Consider the following 12549-nt stretch of genomic DNA (forward strand, 5'->3'; position numbering starts at 1 on the left):
TTCCAAAATATTTGAGGTTTAGTAGTTTTTTTTGCTCTTGTTTACAGATTTCAAACACTGGGGTCTTTTGCTTTCCAGGAATGTAAACTAATTCAAACATTCAACTTAAAATATATGTAGTTATAGATTGTCATCCCTTTGTATACGGTCCCTATAAGTGATGATGATGATGATGATTTTCTGAGGAGGAAGAGGAGGAGGAGGGAGAGGAGGGGAGGGATATCACTAGTAATAACCCCAGCCTCCTGCTGTCAGCATTAAGATCGCAGAATGTACCGGGACCCCTTCACCAGCGGAGGCGCGTCGTGATGACTGTCCGCGGTCAGAGCTGCAACCCGGTGACGCTTGACATTTCCTCCAGCCAGAGGGCTCGTTGATTTCTCCAGGCAGCCCGGTGTGAAGCGCCAGCCTTGGCACACACACATACACACGCACACACACACACACACACACTCAGAGGCTGCCTCTCTGGCGCGTACTTTGCTCCGACACATTCCTCCGAAGCTTCTCCTTCCTTCCGTCTGGGGATTTGAAACTTGAAGGACTTTACCGTCGAGGCAGAGAACAAAAGGCCGCCGGACGGGCAGTGTCGGTGCGGTGAATGTAGCGGGCGGCTGGGTGTCTTTCTGCGGGGCGCACAGCGGTGCTGCTGGAGAGCCGAGAACGCACCAAGTCCCGTCCCACATCCCCGTTTCACCCACCGGTGTCCCGAACACGGCTGAGATGTTTCTCCTCGGAACTGTGCTTGCTCTTTTCTTCTCAGGTACGTTCGGTGATTTGTTTCTTAGGATTAAAGAGAGAAATGTTTTTTGGTGCACCTCCTGGAGAAGAATCACAGTCTTTGTCCGGATGGTGCGTGACTCTTAAGTTAGATTGAGATGAGCAGATGGAGAGAGGAAAGTCACACTTCATTTTGCTCTAAAGTAAAGACATTTCTGCTTCTTTTTGTTACCTACTTCCATTTCTCCCATTACCCCGAGGTTCATCTTTTTTTTTTTTTTTTGGAGGGGGTGGGCCGGGGGGGGGGGGGACTCATTCGGTCAATTTCACGGTCTTGGAGCCACGGGGATGTAAAGAGGTGTGTTTTTCCTCTCAACTTTTCAGCAGAGTAAGAATATTGCATTTGGCTGTTCCTGACTTTAAATTCTCACGTATAATTTTTTGGTCTCAGTAATTCATTTTTAATCATTCCATTTTTATTTTTTGCTGTGGTCCTGTGCTCTGACTGAGTTCAGACAATAGATCTCTCCGCTGCGCTTTCGTCCAAAACGCCACTAGGCTACGCCCTTCCAGCTCCAAGCCTGAGCTGAAACTTTCAGCAATGAGTGAACAGGCACATGGTGACTGACAGCCGTCCGCACCTCAGCAACACATGGCTGCATTTTATCATGTGGGTCCCAGCGAGGACAGCAGGAATTCTTTCTGTTTCAGTCTAAATTCATGTAGATGCTTACTGAATGCTCTGATTCCTTGTGATAAAATCTCAAAATAAAATTTTCCACATGCAATAAAAAAAGCCACGTTTTACACATTTGCAGAAGAGAAAGGGACAAAAACAAAAACTAAAAATAAATAAATAAAATAAATAAATCAGGGGAAAAACCAAACACACCACAAAATATTCATGATAAATAGAAAACAAGGAATGTCAGAAAACCTTCATTTATACATTAAAATCTCCTTAAATGTGTCATATAGACGAAGAGATTACCAGAGAAGCTGTAAATGCAGAACCAGTTTTTGTGCTTAAGGTGTTCAGTTACCTTATTTCAGGTGTGAACAAATTAAAGAAAAGATTCAGATTCATTTTAAGGACCCATAGTTTATATTGGCATGTACCTTAACGAAGGCATTTAATTAAGGCATTTTAAAGATCATTGTGCCAGTTTATACGGTGTTATTCCGAGATCATTTTTCTTCCTTGTTGTAAATAAAGATCCATTATAAATAATTTCTAACAAGCTTTTTTACATCCCTGAACAGTAACTAAACCTACAGTAGACTTTTTAAAAACACTCTCTTCTTTTCCATTGATTAATTTCTAATGAAGGCTATCCACCCTGTCGTGACTATTTCATGATGTTGTGAAAACAATTCTTCTTTCATGTGCATAAATAACATTGATAATGCATGGTTTCAGCTCAGAATCTTGATGCCATGAATGGTGGCATCATTTGCCGTCTCAAACAGGCACAGGAACACTTTTCTCAAGAAGTTGAGAATCTCAGACCTTATGTGTTTTGGGCCTCCTTCTCATATTTGCGGGGTTGAATATCCGCTCTCACATTGTCATCAATGTGACTTTTTGATGATCTCTTTGTAACTAATGAGCTTGTTGTTGGATTTGAGCGTGTCATTGTCCTCATGGTGACTCTGTCAAATTTATTCCTTTTTCTCTTTGTGTGTTTTATAAAGCAGCGATGTGTTTAGGGGTCTCTGTGTGGGCACTAAAAGCTTGTAAATGAAAAGAAAGCCCAAGGAAAAAAGGCATCTTTACAACACCATAAACACACTCTTAGAGAACTTCTCCAAAGGGTTGTTAATAAGACAACAGTGGATTGTGTTCAAGAGCTGAAGGAGAGTTTTAGCATCAAAGAAAATAAGAATCTGGAGTGTCCATGTCCATCTTTATTACATTAGACATGTGCGGGTCACTGTACAGAGGCAGGTCTGCCAAAGCTGGACAAAGAAACAAGTGCTTCCTGTCACTAGGAATGATTATACTAAATAGATCAAAAACGCTACTGTTAAATTCTTTTACTGGAAATCATAACGGTCAATAAACGTGGGAGCAGAAGTCTGAAGAGTCCAGGTCAATGGGCCACGTCACGTACAATAAAGAGGTTATGGAAATCTTTTGAAGACATGAAGATTAGATAACGGCTGTAAAACACAACACATTCTACACACTGTCGGTAAATACGGAGGTTTGTTACTGACAGCAGTATGGAACTGATTTAACCTTTAAAATTTGGGAGCACCCAGGGAGAGATCTGAAAACATAAAACGAATTTTGCGTGTAGAATCTACGTTTTGTGCGTTAAAAGTTTGGCCTTTCTCTGAACTGCTTGTTTGGTCAGATTCTGAGCGTCTGTGCTTCAACAGGACACGCCCATGTCTGGCTGATGTTGGAGGTTTGTCATAATTTAAGTCTGACAAACAAGACAAAAGCTGACAGAGCACACTGGGAAGTCACCTGATGGTTCTTAAAATCTGGAGGATGACAAATCAGTTTTAGTTTCAGTTAGACTGCGCATGCCAGACCTGCACCCTCAGATGTGGACTGTATTTTCCTCACACTGTGTTTTTATTTAATGTACATTCATACATGTGTAAGATTGGATATCTACAAATAATTTTAAGCTTTTCATTTTCATACACCACATTAGTTGGATATGTGTCTTCCTGATGTTTTTGCTGTTATTATTAAAATGAATGACTGAGTTTTTGTTGAGTAGTCGTTACGCTGGTTGTATTAAGATTATATGAGTGGTTCCCAACCCTCTTTTTTCTGACAAACCTCCGTAGCCCAATCAGATGGCTGAAGTATCCCCTCATCATCATTGTTTGACAGTATATCAACCCAGTGATTGTGGCTGATTATTGGCTGTGTGTGATTTCATACAGGACATATTTGGTGGGTTTTTTTTGGTCTTTTTCACATTAGTTTTGGTTTAGTTTGCATTCACTTTTAGCACTTGGAGTGGCAGGAACTTGACGTTTTAATTATTTATCCATTTCTTAACCTTTTTACCATTTTTCTGGCTACTTTTCATGCACTAAGGTCAGTGGAAGACTGAGGTGTGTCTTATGCAGTCAGACTACCATAGTTGATAGGTTACTGTGATAATAAATCTCGGAAAGATCAGCCTCACTCCTATTTTAAATGCATATTTGTCTGTTTATGTTCCTCCTAAAATGCAAATGTGGATGTAACAAATCATCATTTCTAGATTTTCAGTTTTTAAAATTAGTTGAGCTACTGCAGCCCTGCCAGGTACCGCCTGGTAACAGCAGAAGAACCCCTGGCGTACAAGGACCCCTGGTTGGGAATCAGTGGATTATCTCTGCTGCAGCAGGACTAATGAAATTCCCCCACAGTGGCTTTATGTGAGCATGGTCTGCAGCATGGCCCCGCTGTGTTCATTAGCCGTGTTAATGATTGTCCGCTTGTAGTGACACTGTAATGTTGAGTGACAGTCTCATATATCTCCCTGTCTCTCGGCCTCAGGTTTACGCGCCCTCCCCCCTTGTCTTCCTCCCTCAAGGCTTTCAGGTCGTGTCTGATTTTCCTTTTTTTCAATCTCAATCTAAATTCCCCCTTGGATTCAGCGGCGCGTCAGAATAAATTGTTCAAGTCGTTCAATGAGGAAGTGCAGTCAACCGACACCAGTGTGCAAACACATTTGGAGCCGCGGTGGTTGACGTCTTATCGGTGTGCAGGCAGGTGTGCATGCTTGTGTGTATTTTTAGGGGTGGGAGGGTGCGTGACAGGGCTCACTTTTCCTAGACACCACTCGGAGCTTTTTGAAGACCTATACTGATACTGATACTTTTGGGGTGAAGCTGCCCAAAGGGAATATTTACCCTCTCTTTTAGATCATAACTCTCACTCAGATTCCTAGAGTGATGGATTCAAAGTTAGAACAGATGTGGTTATTATAAATTGAGAGGAATCTGTCTTGTTTTGTGTGTGTGTTGTCTGGTTTTAAACATGCAGTTACGTCACACATTCCCAAGCACTAATCAGAATTTAGCATCATCTGTAGTCAGACTACGCCCAGTGTCTGTGACAATACCGAAAGTAGTTTCTCCTAAATTTGAATTTGATTATATCTTATTTATTCTTGACCATTTCTTGTTATAGGGAAAAACATTAAGATTTGAAACTAAGTTTTCAGAGGCAGCTTTAAGGTCATTAAAATGATCTTATTCCACACTCTCACATATATGTATGTTCTGTATCAGCTCTTCATTTAAACTGTTTGATCTTTACGTTGAGTAAAATATTCAAAACCGGCAAATGGCTACACCATTCCATCAAATGGAAATATTCTACATGTCTTGTGCATCATTTTATATTAATTAATTTATCTTGAAATATTGGGTATATTTGGAAACTTTCATTTTGACTGATTTCCTGTCAATAAAAATCTTTTAGCAGTAATCAGTGTTTGTTACACAATTTTGTCCTTTGCCAGATGGACAACACTCAAACACATTTAATCCACATAAAAATCTATCAAGAAAACATGACAGTAGTGATGCTAATTAGGTCCATTTAAATATGTGTTTCAGAGTAAACTAGTGAATTAGTGTTGCATTTCCATGAATTTGGGGAACTTGCAAGAGACACATTGAAAAGGGAATGGTTAAAATGAAAGCAGCGGAGGCCAAAATGCATCATGACTTTTGGTCTTTAGCATGGGACAAGCTCCAACAACTCTGCATCCTACGCCATAATGCAACCATTAGCAACTTTCATTACAGCTTTCTGTTAAAAATGTATAATCTCTGTCCCTGATGACATCACGAGGACATCATCAGGGTTATTGTCTTAAAGCCTGGTGACACAGCAAAGAAGTTAATTCAGAGCTCTTCACAACATGTTTGACTGTGGAGGCTTGGCGGCGTACTGACTGCTGGCTGGGATAAGCGGTGAACTGCTGCAGCTGGTGAGGTAACCAGCTGGACGACTGCTAATCAGCTCGAACAGCTAAGAGCTCGCTGAGCTTCATACTGTTTTCTCTCCTGTTCTCCTTACACTACCATAGCACTTTCATTCATTCATTCATTCAATAAAAAAGTTATTGAAGGGGGGAGACAAACCTCTCTGAGCTAGCAAGCTTGCTGATGGTTAGTTAGCTCATTAGCTTAGCTCCGGTGCTAATGGGACAGTAAGATCAAATACTTAGATTGTTGTATTTGTACCACTGACTCCTGACTCATAACTATCTGCAAGCCATTGCTCTATTGTGGAATAGCTTAGATCCTGATAGGGGAAGTTGAATAAAAGTGAATGCTGCAACACAGCTAATAAGCTACGACAGTATCCTCCATTTTGGACACTTCAGCTGTCTGTTTAAGCACTGTTAAGACAGCTAGCTGTTGGTCAACTGGCAGTCAAGTTCACCCCAATTGGCACTAAAAATGTGTACAGATCTTCAACTTTGCAAGTTAATCCACTAACCATGTTCATTCCTTTTGAATGATGGATTTAGTCACAATTTCTCTTCAGTTTTTAATGCTACACAAAATACAACTGTTTTACCTTTTGAGTGGCAGTCAACATTATCCGTGAACTAACCTCCACGTGAAAAATGCATGAAATGCTTAAAATAAAAGGAAAACATTGGCAAACTGATACATTGGTACATATGTAAGCGTTATTTGGTCTAACTTTAGAGTCTAAACACCTCACCTCCGCTTAAAGCATTAAACACAGGCAGACACAGGTGACAGATGTTTGAAAATTTTATATCTAACTCTGCTAACACACCTTTTACAGATGATTCCACAGTGCTGCAGGGGTGTGTGCTTTGAACAACGGGAGAACATATATATATCTATATCTTTATCTATCTATATATACATATATATGTATGTATATATAGATAGAGAGATAACTAGATCTACATACACACACACATCTATGTGTACACACACACACACACACACACACACACACATATATATGTGTATATATGTGTGTGTGTGTGTGTGTGTGTGTGTGTGTGTATATATATATCTGTGTGTGTGTGTGTGTGTGTGTGTGTGTGTGTGTGTATATATATATATATATATATATATATATATATATAGAGAGAGAGAGAGAGAGAGAGAGGATGTCTTATCTGGGTTGATCTCCAGTGACAGACGATGACGTCTATGATGAGCAATGAGGCCAGAGAAATGAGCATCATAAACCTACTTTGATGATAAGTGTAAAAAGCTCGGAATAAGAGAGGTGATCATCCTTGGTCAGAGGAGAGAGAGAGAGAGAGAGAGAGAGAGAGAGAGAGATGAAGAGGTTTAGAAGTGTGTGAGGTGAATGAACTTGGTGAAAGAAGTGAGGAAATCCATCTTCCTTCTTCTGTCACATTTAATGAAAAATGAGTAACTTACCTGGCCTCCATCCACCTGGTTCCATCTGATCCGGGTTCCGAGGTATGTGTTTGTGTGTGTGTGTGTGTGTGCATGCGTGTGTGTGTGTGTGTTTGTGTGTGTGATAGCGTTCTTCTCAAAGGGAATGGCGTATCCAAGGGGGTAGTTTGGAGGTCTTCTGTGTGTTTTGTTGATAACTGGGATTTGGAACTCAAACACAGGGGCGGCAGATGGTGTGTTGGCTTCTGCTTCCGTGGAGTGTGTGAGCAGGCATTAGATTGAGTGTGTGTGTGTTGGGTTGTCCTTACTCAAACTCAGTGTCGGACTCGAGTCGGCGGTCCCTGAAGGTACCGCTGCTCTCTGTGGTCAGAGCCTGGGCTGATCCCAGGTCAGCCGCGGCCTGACCTCAGGCCCATCTGCTATCATGATGACAGATGTGTCAGAGACTGGCTTCAGATCTGTGGCTGGACCCACAATCCCCAGTTAGTCTTTCTGACAGACTGCCCTCCCTGTTGGCAGGGAGAAACCTCTGTCAGACATTCGTTTGTTTCTTCGAATCCAAAATATGTTTGGAAACACACTTAATCAAAATGTGTTTATTCTGCCCTTTGAGTTTTTGAGTGGTGGTGGGCACAGCTAGCATGATTTAATTCACAACAATTGGCATCCTGTTGAGTCTTAAGTGTATGGGTTTGTTTGTGTGAGTAGAGCGTCACTGCCTGTCTTAAAGCCTGGCATCACGACCCCCGAACAATTATCCTGTACGCCTCAGCTGACTCACTCTTTTCCAGCCATTTTCTTGTGAAAACACACAGTCGTCCTCCCAAACCCATGTACTAGAGGTGGTGGCTTCTTTAATGCACAGTGACACGGCAGGAGATCCTTTTGAAAATGTAAAGAAAAATTGGAAGCATTCATCACTGTCTGAGACCTTTGCAGTCATTCAGACATTATTCATTATTTTGCTCTTTGATCACAATTACACTAATTATGGCCCCTTTATTACCTCAGTGGTTAATAAACAAGGAAGAGAGGGAAATGAGAATGTCGAGGCTTAGTGATTCAGAGTCTCTGAGTGTCTGTGAAATGTGATTAGAAATTTGCAGGTGACACGCTGACTTCTGTACGAATTATTCTGGTTAATGTAGGAGAGGGAAGAGTGCTGGGTTGCTGGCATTAAGCGGCAGAGAGGGGAACCAAAGCTCAGCTCATATCGTTGATTTCCTGCAAACTGCTCCACATGCTCTTGCTCCCACATTTTTTTTTATTAGATTGGTTGACCCACCCTGGTGCTGTGGAACTAATTTTACCAATATGATGAAGTTTTTGCTCTGTTAAAAGGTCACTCAGACTCCAATTATTGGCTCTCAATTTAAGCTGTTACTAAGGAAGCACAGAATAGTGAGCCAAAGTCCATGCAGCCACCCTTAGATGTCCTCTAATCACAGGCTGCAAACACACAGTCTGTCGTCACTCTGTTCCACTCTGTGTCTCCATTATGAGCCCCTCAAACTTCAGCCATCAGCCATGAACAGGTCCTTCGTTTGACATCATGAAAGATGCTCCACTGAATCATTGAGGTTTGAGCATCTGAGGTGGTGTTAAATTCTCGATGGTTGTCATGCTGTCAAACACATGTCGTGCAATGAAACAAGGCTGATATTCCTTGTCACAGGATAACTGAAAGCCCTCGTTAGCTGCTTTTTAGTTAAGACTTGACCATATCCGGGCTGCCATTTCATGAAGACCCTTGCCAGTTTTTCAAAGAGAAGAGAAACTAATTTGTTGATGAGGAAAGTTCCTTTTTGATCCTGTGATGTTGTGCATGTTTTTGGAAGATCCAGGAAAAAGCTGTTAAGTGAAGTTGAGTTAAGGGAATTGAGGAGTTGACATTCGGTCCATTTGTAGTGCATCTGCTTCCTCACTGAAGTGAGAAGCTATCAGGTGACTTCAGATTTGTTCTAGAAGTAAAACAGTTGCATTTATACAAGGCATCACTTATTTCATCAGTCACTCACCACAAATTTTCTTTTTCTGATGTTTTGTCTGTTCCTTCGGCTGTGGTTGCATCACTTCTCATTCTAACCAACCAGTTATTCCTCCCTTTGTTCTAAACAAACCAGAAATGTGAAACACATCACTTCCACTTTTTCACCTGGAGTAACACTTGTTCACCGCAGCTAGCACTGAGTCTTTCTGTGCCAGATTGTGTACACACAGCCGGATGAGACCTGATAACAGCGGCTATATTCTGACCAGGTAAGTGATTGAGACTGTGCAGTTGTGGAAGTGGAATCACATTGTGTATTAGCTTCAATTGGGCTGTAAACTCATTCAGCAGGTTTAAATTAAATCCAACCCTGTAAATGCCAGGAGGCGCTGGTGCTATTTGTTTCTGATAATTGTATTAGCACCTCCGATTTTTTTTGGTTGATTTATTGATATTGAGGTGCATCATTAATCGATGATAAGCTGATGTTCGTGATATGATTTGTGTGTGATAGGTGAAGTAGCCTCAGGTGATTGTTGTATTGACCTCTGTATCACACTTCATTGCCAAAGGGCGACTAATGATTGATTTGTTTTTGTGTTTGTCTGTTTATTTTACCTTCACACACAATAAATCAGAGTGATGAGAGAATTACGATGACATTAAGGGATAGTCTATATAATTTATCATTTATTATTTATTTTCAGAATTTCACTGACCCATAAAGGCTGCTAGATTTATTTGAGAAAAAAAAAAGATCCAAGGCATAATCTGCATTATTTGTCAGCGGTGGACTCCCAGATTGTTTTTTTTCAGTCTGTTTTAATTTGCTAATGTATCAACTGTGCAGACTTGTACAGAATTGTAAACTAGCTAGCAACTTATGCAAAGAGTGGAGTGTGAGCTAGAGTACGTTGAACGCTAATGCCTGCCTACATGAATCTAGTGAATCTTTCAGATGATTTTGTTGCAGCCAACAAATTAGGGTCAGGTGCTCTCTACAGAGCACAGTCCGGTGACCATGGCAACGAGGAAGAGGAGGGGGGATGCAGAGGTTGTTGCTGTCAGGTGGGACAGCGAAAGAGAGGAAGAGTTTGTTTCCTCAAGGAAGTACCATGACTGAGTCAAAAAAGAGAAACGTTGCCGAGAAATAGCGGAAGCACTTCATCAGTCTGCCGAGCAGCTGGCTGTGCTGTCACATGCGAATACGCTTATTGCTAATTCCAGATCGAATGTTAAAGTAGCCTGTTTGATGCAGCCAACACAGCCAAGCCCACTCCTTGTAGAATAACCATGGAAATAAAATGACTACATGTGAAACTCATTGTACCTGTCCTAATTGTTATCTGGATGTTACACAGTAGATGAATAAATAACTGAATGACTGAATGGGCTGAAGTCTTGCATTTGCTTTTAATGTTATAGCGCATCCACAGTCGTGGATTTTATATGGTACACGGGACCACCAGCATCACACACCATGCTTCTGTCAGTTTGATTGACAGTTGCTTCACCTGCCTCCCCAATTACATCTAAACTCATGCGTGATCATGAGATGAGACGTGCTGTGATCGAGTTGTGACCCCAATCGATCACAGCACGTCTCATCTCATGTAGTCTGGCCAGTCACGCGACCAAGACGCAGCACGAAGCATTTACTGTCTTCTTTCAGTTCTTCTTCTTCTTCAGAATCACATGGTTCCTCTAAGGCTGTCGCTTTATCCCTGTTGCACCTGCGCAGTGCAGAAAAACGTGCATCCACAGCCTCCTGCAGCATGGGCACCACTCATGGTCTCACCTTGAGTATGATTGCTTTGAGACCAGACAATCACCTCCCATTTTTCAGGAGTGCGGTTTGGATCTGTCCTGCATGCCAGACCAGCCACATCATGTCCTTTGATCTGCACAGCCTCTGCAAGTATTGCCTGCGTCCAGAGCATGCCGGGCTGGCTCTGACTTCTCACTCGCTGTGTCCTTACCACCCTCGCCTGCCTCAGGCAGAGAAGCAGCAGAGAGTGGACATTTTAACTGCTGCAGCTGAGGAGGTGTGGCCAGTACAGGACTCATATTCGGTCGAGGAACCCGCTGGACATTCTGTACCTGTTGGATCAGCCAAAGTTGAATGACTCTGCGAAGTGGGTTGAGCAGACATTTTGTCCTGTTGCTGCAGAATTAGCATGTGTCTGTTTGTATAGACAACAGGGCAATGACAGCCATAAACTGCAGAGTGTGCTCATCACAGCTTCATGACTGGACGGCTGATATGCTGGGCACACACACCTACTGTCTCTCAGAGTGGTGTACATCCCCAAAAAATTGAACAGGATGGGCAGACATAAAGTCAACAGGAAGTCTGTGTCGGGGGGACTGGAGCCTCCATCCTGATTTGTCTGTTAGGTTTGAGGCAGGTTCTGCAGAGTGGAGATGGATCTGTCTGTGTCACACAGAAACGTGCAAGAGGTGGACATGTTTGTGCATTGGCCATGGCCCTGGATGGTTTGTATACCTTCCCTCTGATTCTGGCCAAGTGTGGGTAGACTGACTGGCAATAATACTGATTGCTCCGGAGTGTATGAGAACATCATGGTTTCCATGCCTGCAGCAGCTGCTGTCAGGCCAGCTGTGGCAGCTCAAGGCGTGCAGAGACACATCTCAGGCAGGGGGACAGATCAAAAACTACTTGGTAATAGTCCAGCATTGGAGGGCTTGGCCACTGAACAGGAACATTTAGAGGGTTTGGGACTCTCAGGATGTTGTCCGCACTATGCAAGGGCTGCTTGTAGTAGAGCATCTTACACAGTCAAATGGACAGCTTTCCAGCCTTGGTGTGTGGAAAGGGGACTGGACCCCACTGTGTATCCCTTGCCTCATGTGCTTTAATTTCTCCAGCTGTTAGTCAAAAGGAATCTGGCCTTCGGTACAGTTAAAACTTATGCTTTTGCTATGTCATCACATCACAATGCGTTTGGGGACAGATCAGTGTTCAGCCACCCTCTGAAGAAGTGTTTTCTGACAGCGTGCATAGAGGCAGGCCAGTGTCATGCTCTGTTGCCCTGCAGTGGAATTTAATGCTGGTTTTATGTGCACTGTTTAAGGCTGAATTTGAGCCATTGGATCAGGTTCTGCTCACGTTTCTGTCAGCCAAAATGGCTTTGCTTTTGTCTATGACATTTGCAAAGAGGGCTGGTGACTGATCTGCTCTCCATGTGGCTCCTTCATATCTTAGAATGTTTGCCAAACAGCAGTTTGGCTAAAAGCATCACTAGCTTCTTCAGATCAAGAGTGATAACCTTGGATGGGTTTTTTCCTTCTCCTCACAACTCTGACCATATGCTACTTCACCTTTATCCCACTAACGATAGCTTTCGAGAATGAAGCATATAGGAAATAGAATGTACTCCAGATTCTATGAGTATAGGCGTAGCCTGTTTGGGCCCCAATGGCTCTGTAAAATG

General features: G+C 42.4%; 1 protein-coding gene across 1 annotated transcript in view; it reads left to right on the forward strand.

Moving 5' to 3' along the window:
• The first annotated feature begins 227 nt into the window (after positions 1-227).
• gfra3 (GDNF family receptor alpha 3) overlaps positions 228-12549 on the forward strand; it is a 51969-nt gene continuing 39647 nt past the window's right edge. Inside the window, exon 1 of the mRNA XM_076739124.1 lies at positions 228-763. Coding sequence (XP_076595239.1) covers positions 724-763 — 40 coding nt within the window. The 5' untranslated portion in view covers positions 228-723. The remainder of the gene's footprint in view (positions 764-12549) is intronic.

Source organism: Chaetodon auriga, chromosome 9 (assembly GCF_051107435.1).
Source record: "Chaetodon auriga isolate fChaAug3 chromosome 9, fChaAug3.hap1, whole genome shotgun sequence".
In the NCBI taxonomy this organism is placed as follows: domain Eukaryota; kingdom Metazoa; phylum Chordata; class Actinopteri; order Chaetodontiformes; family Chaetodontidae; genus Chaetodon; species Chaetodon auriga.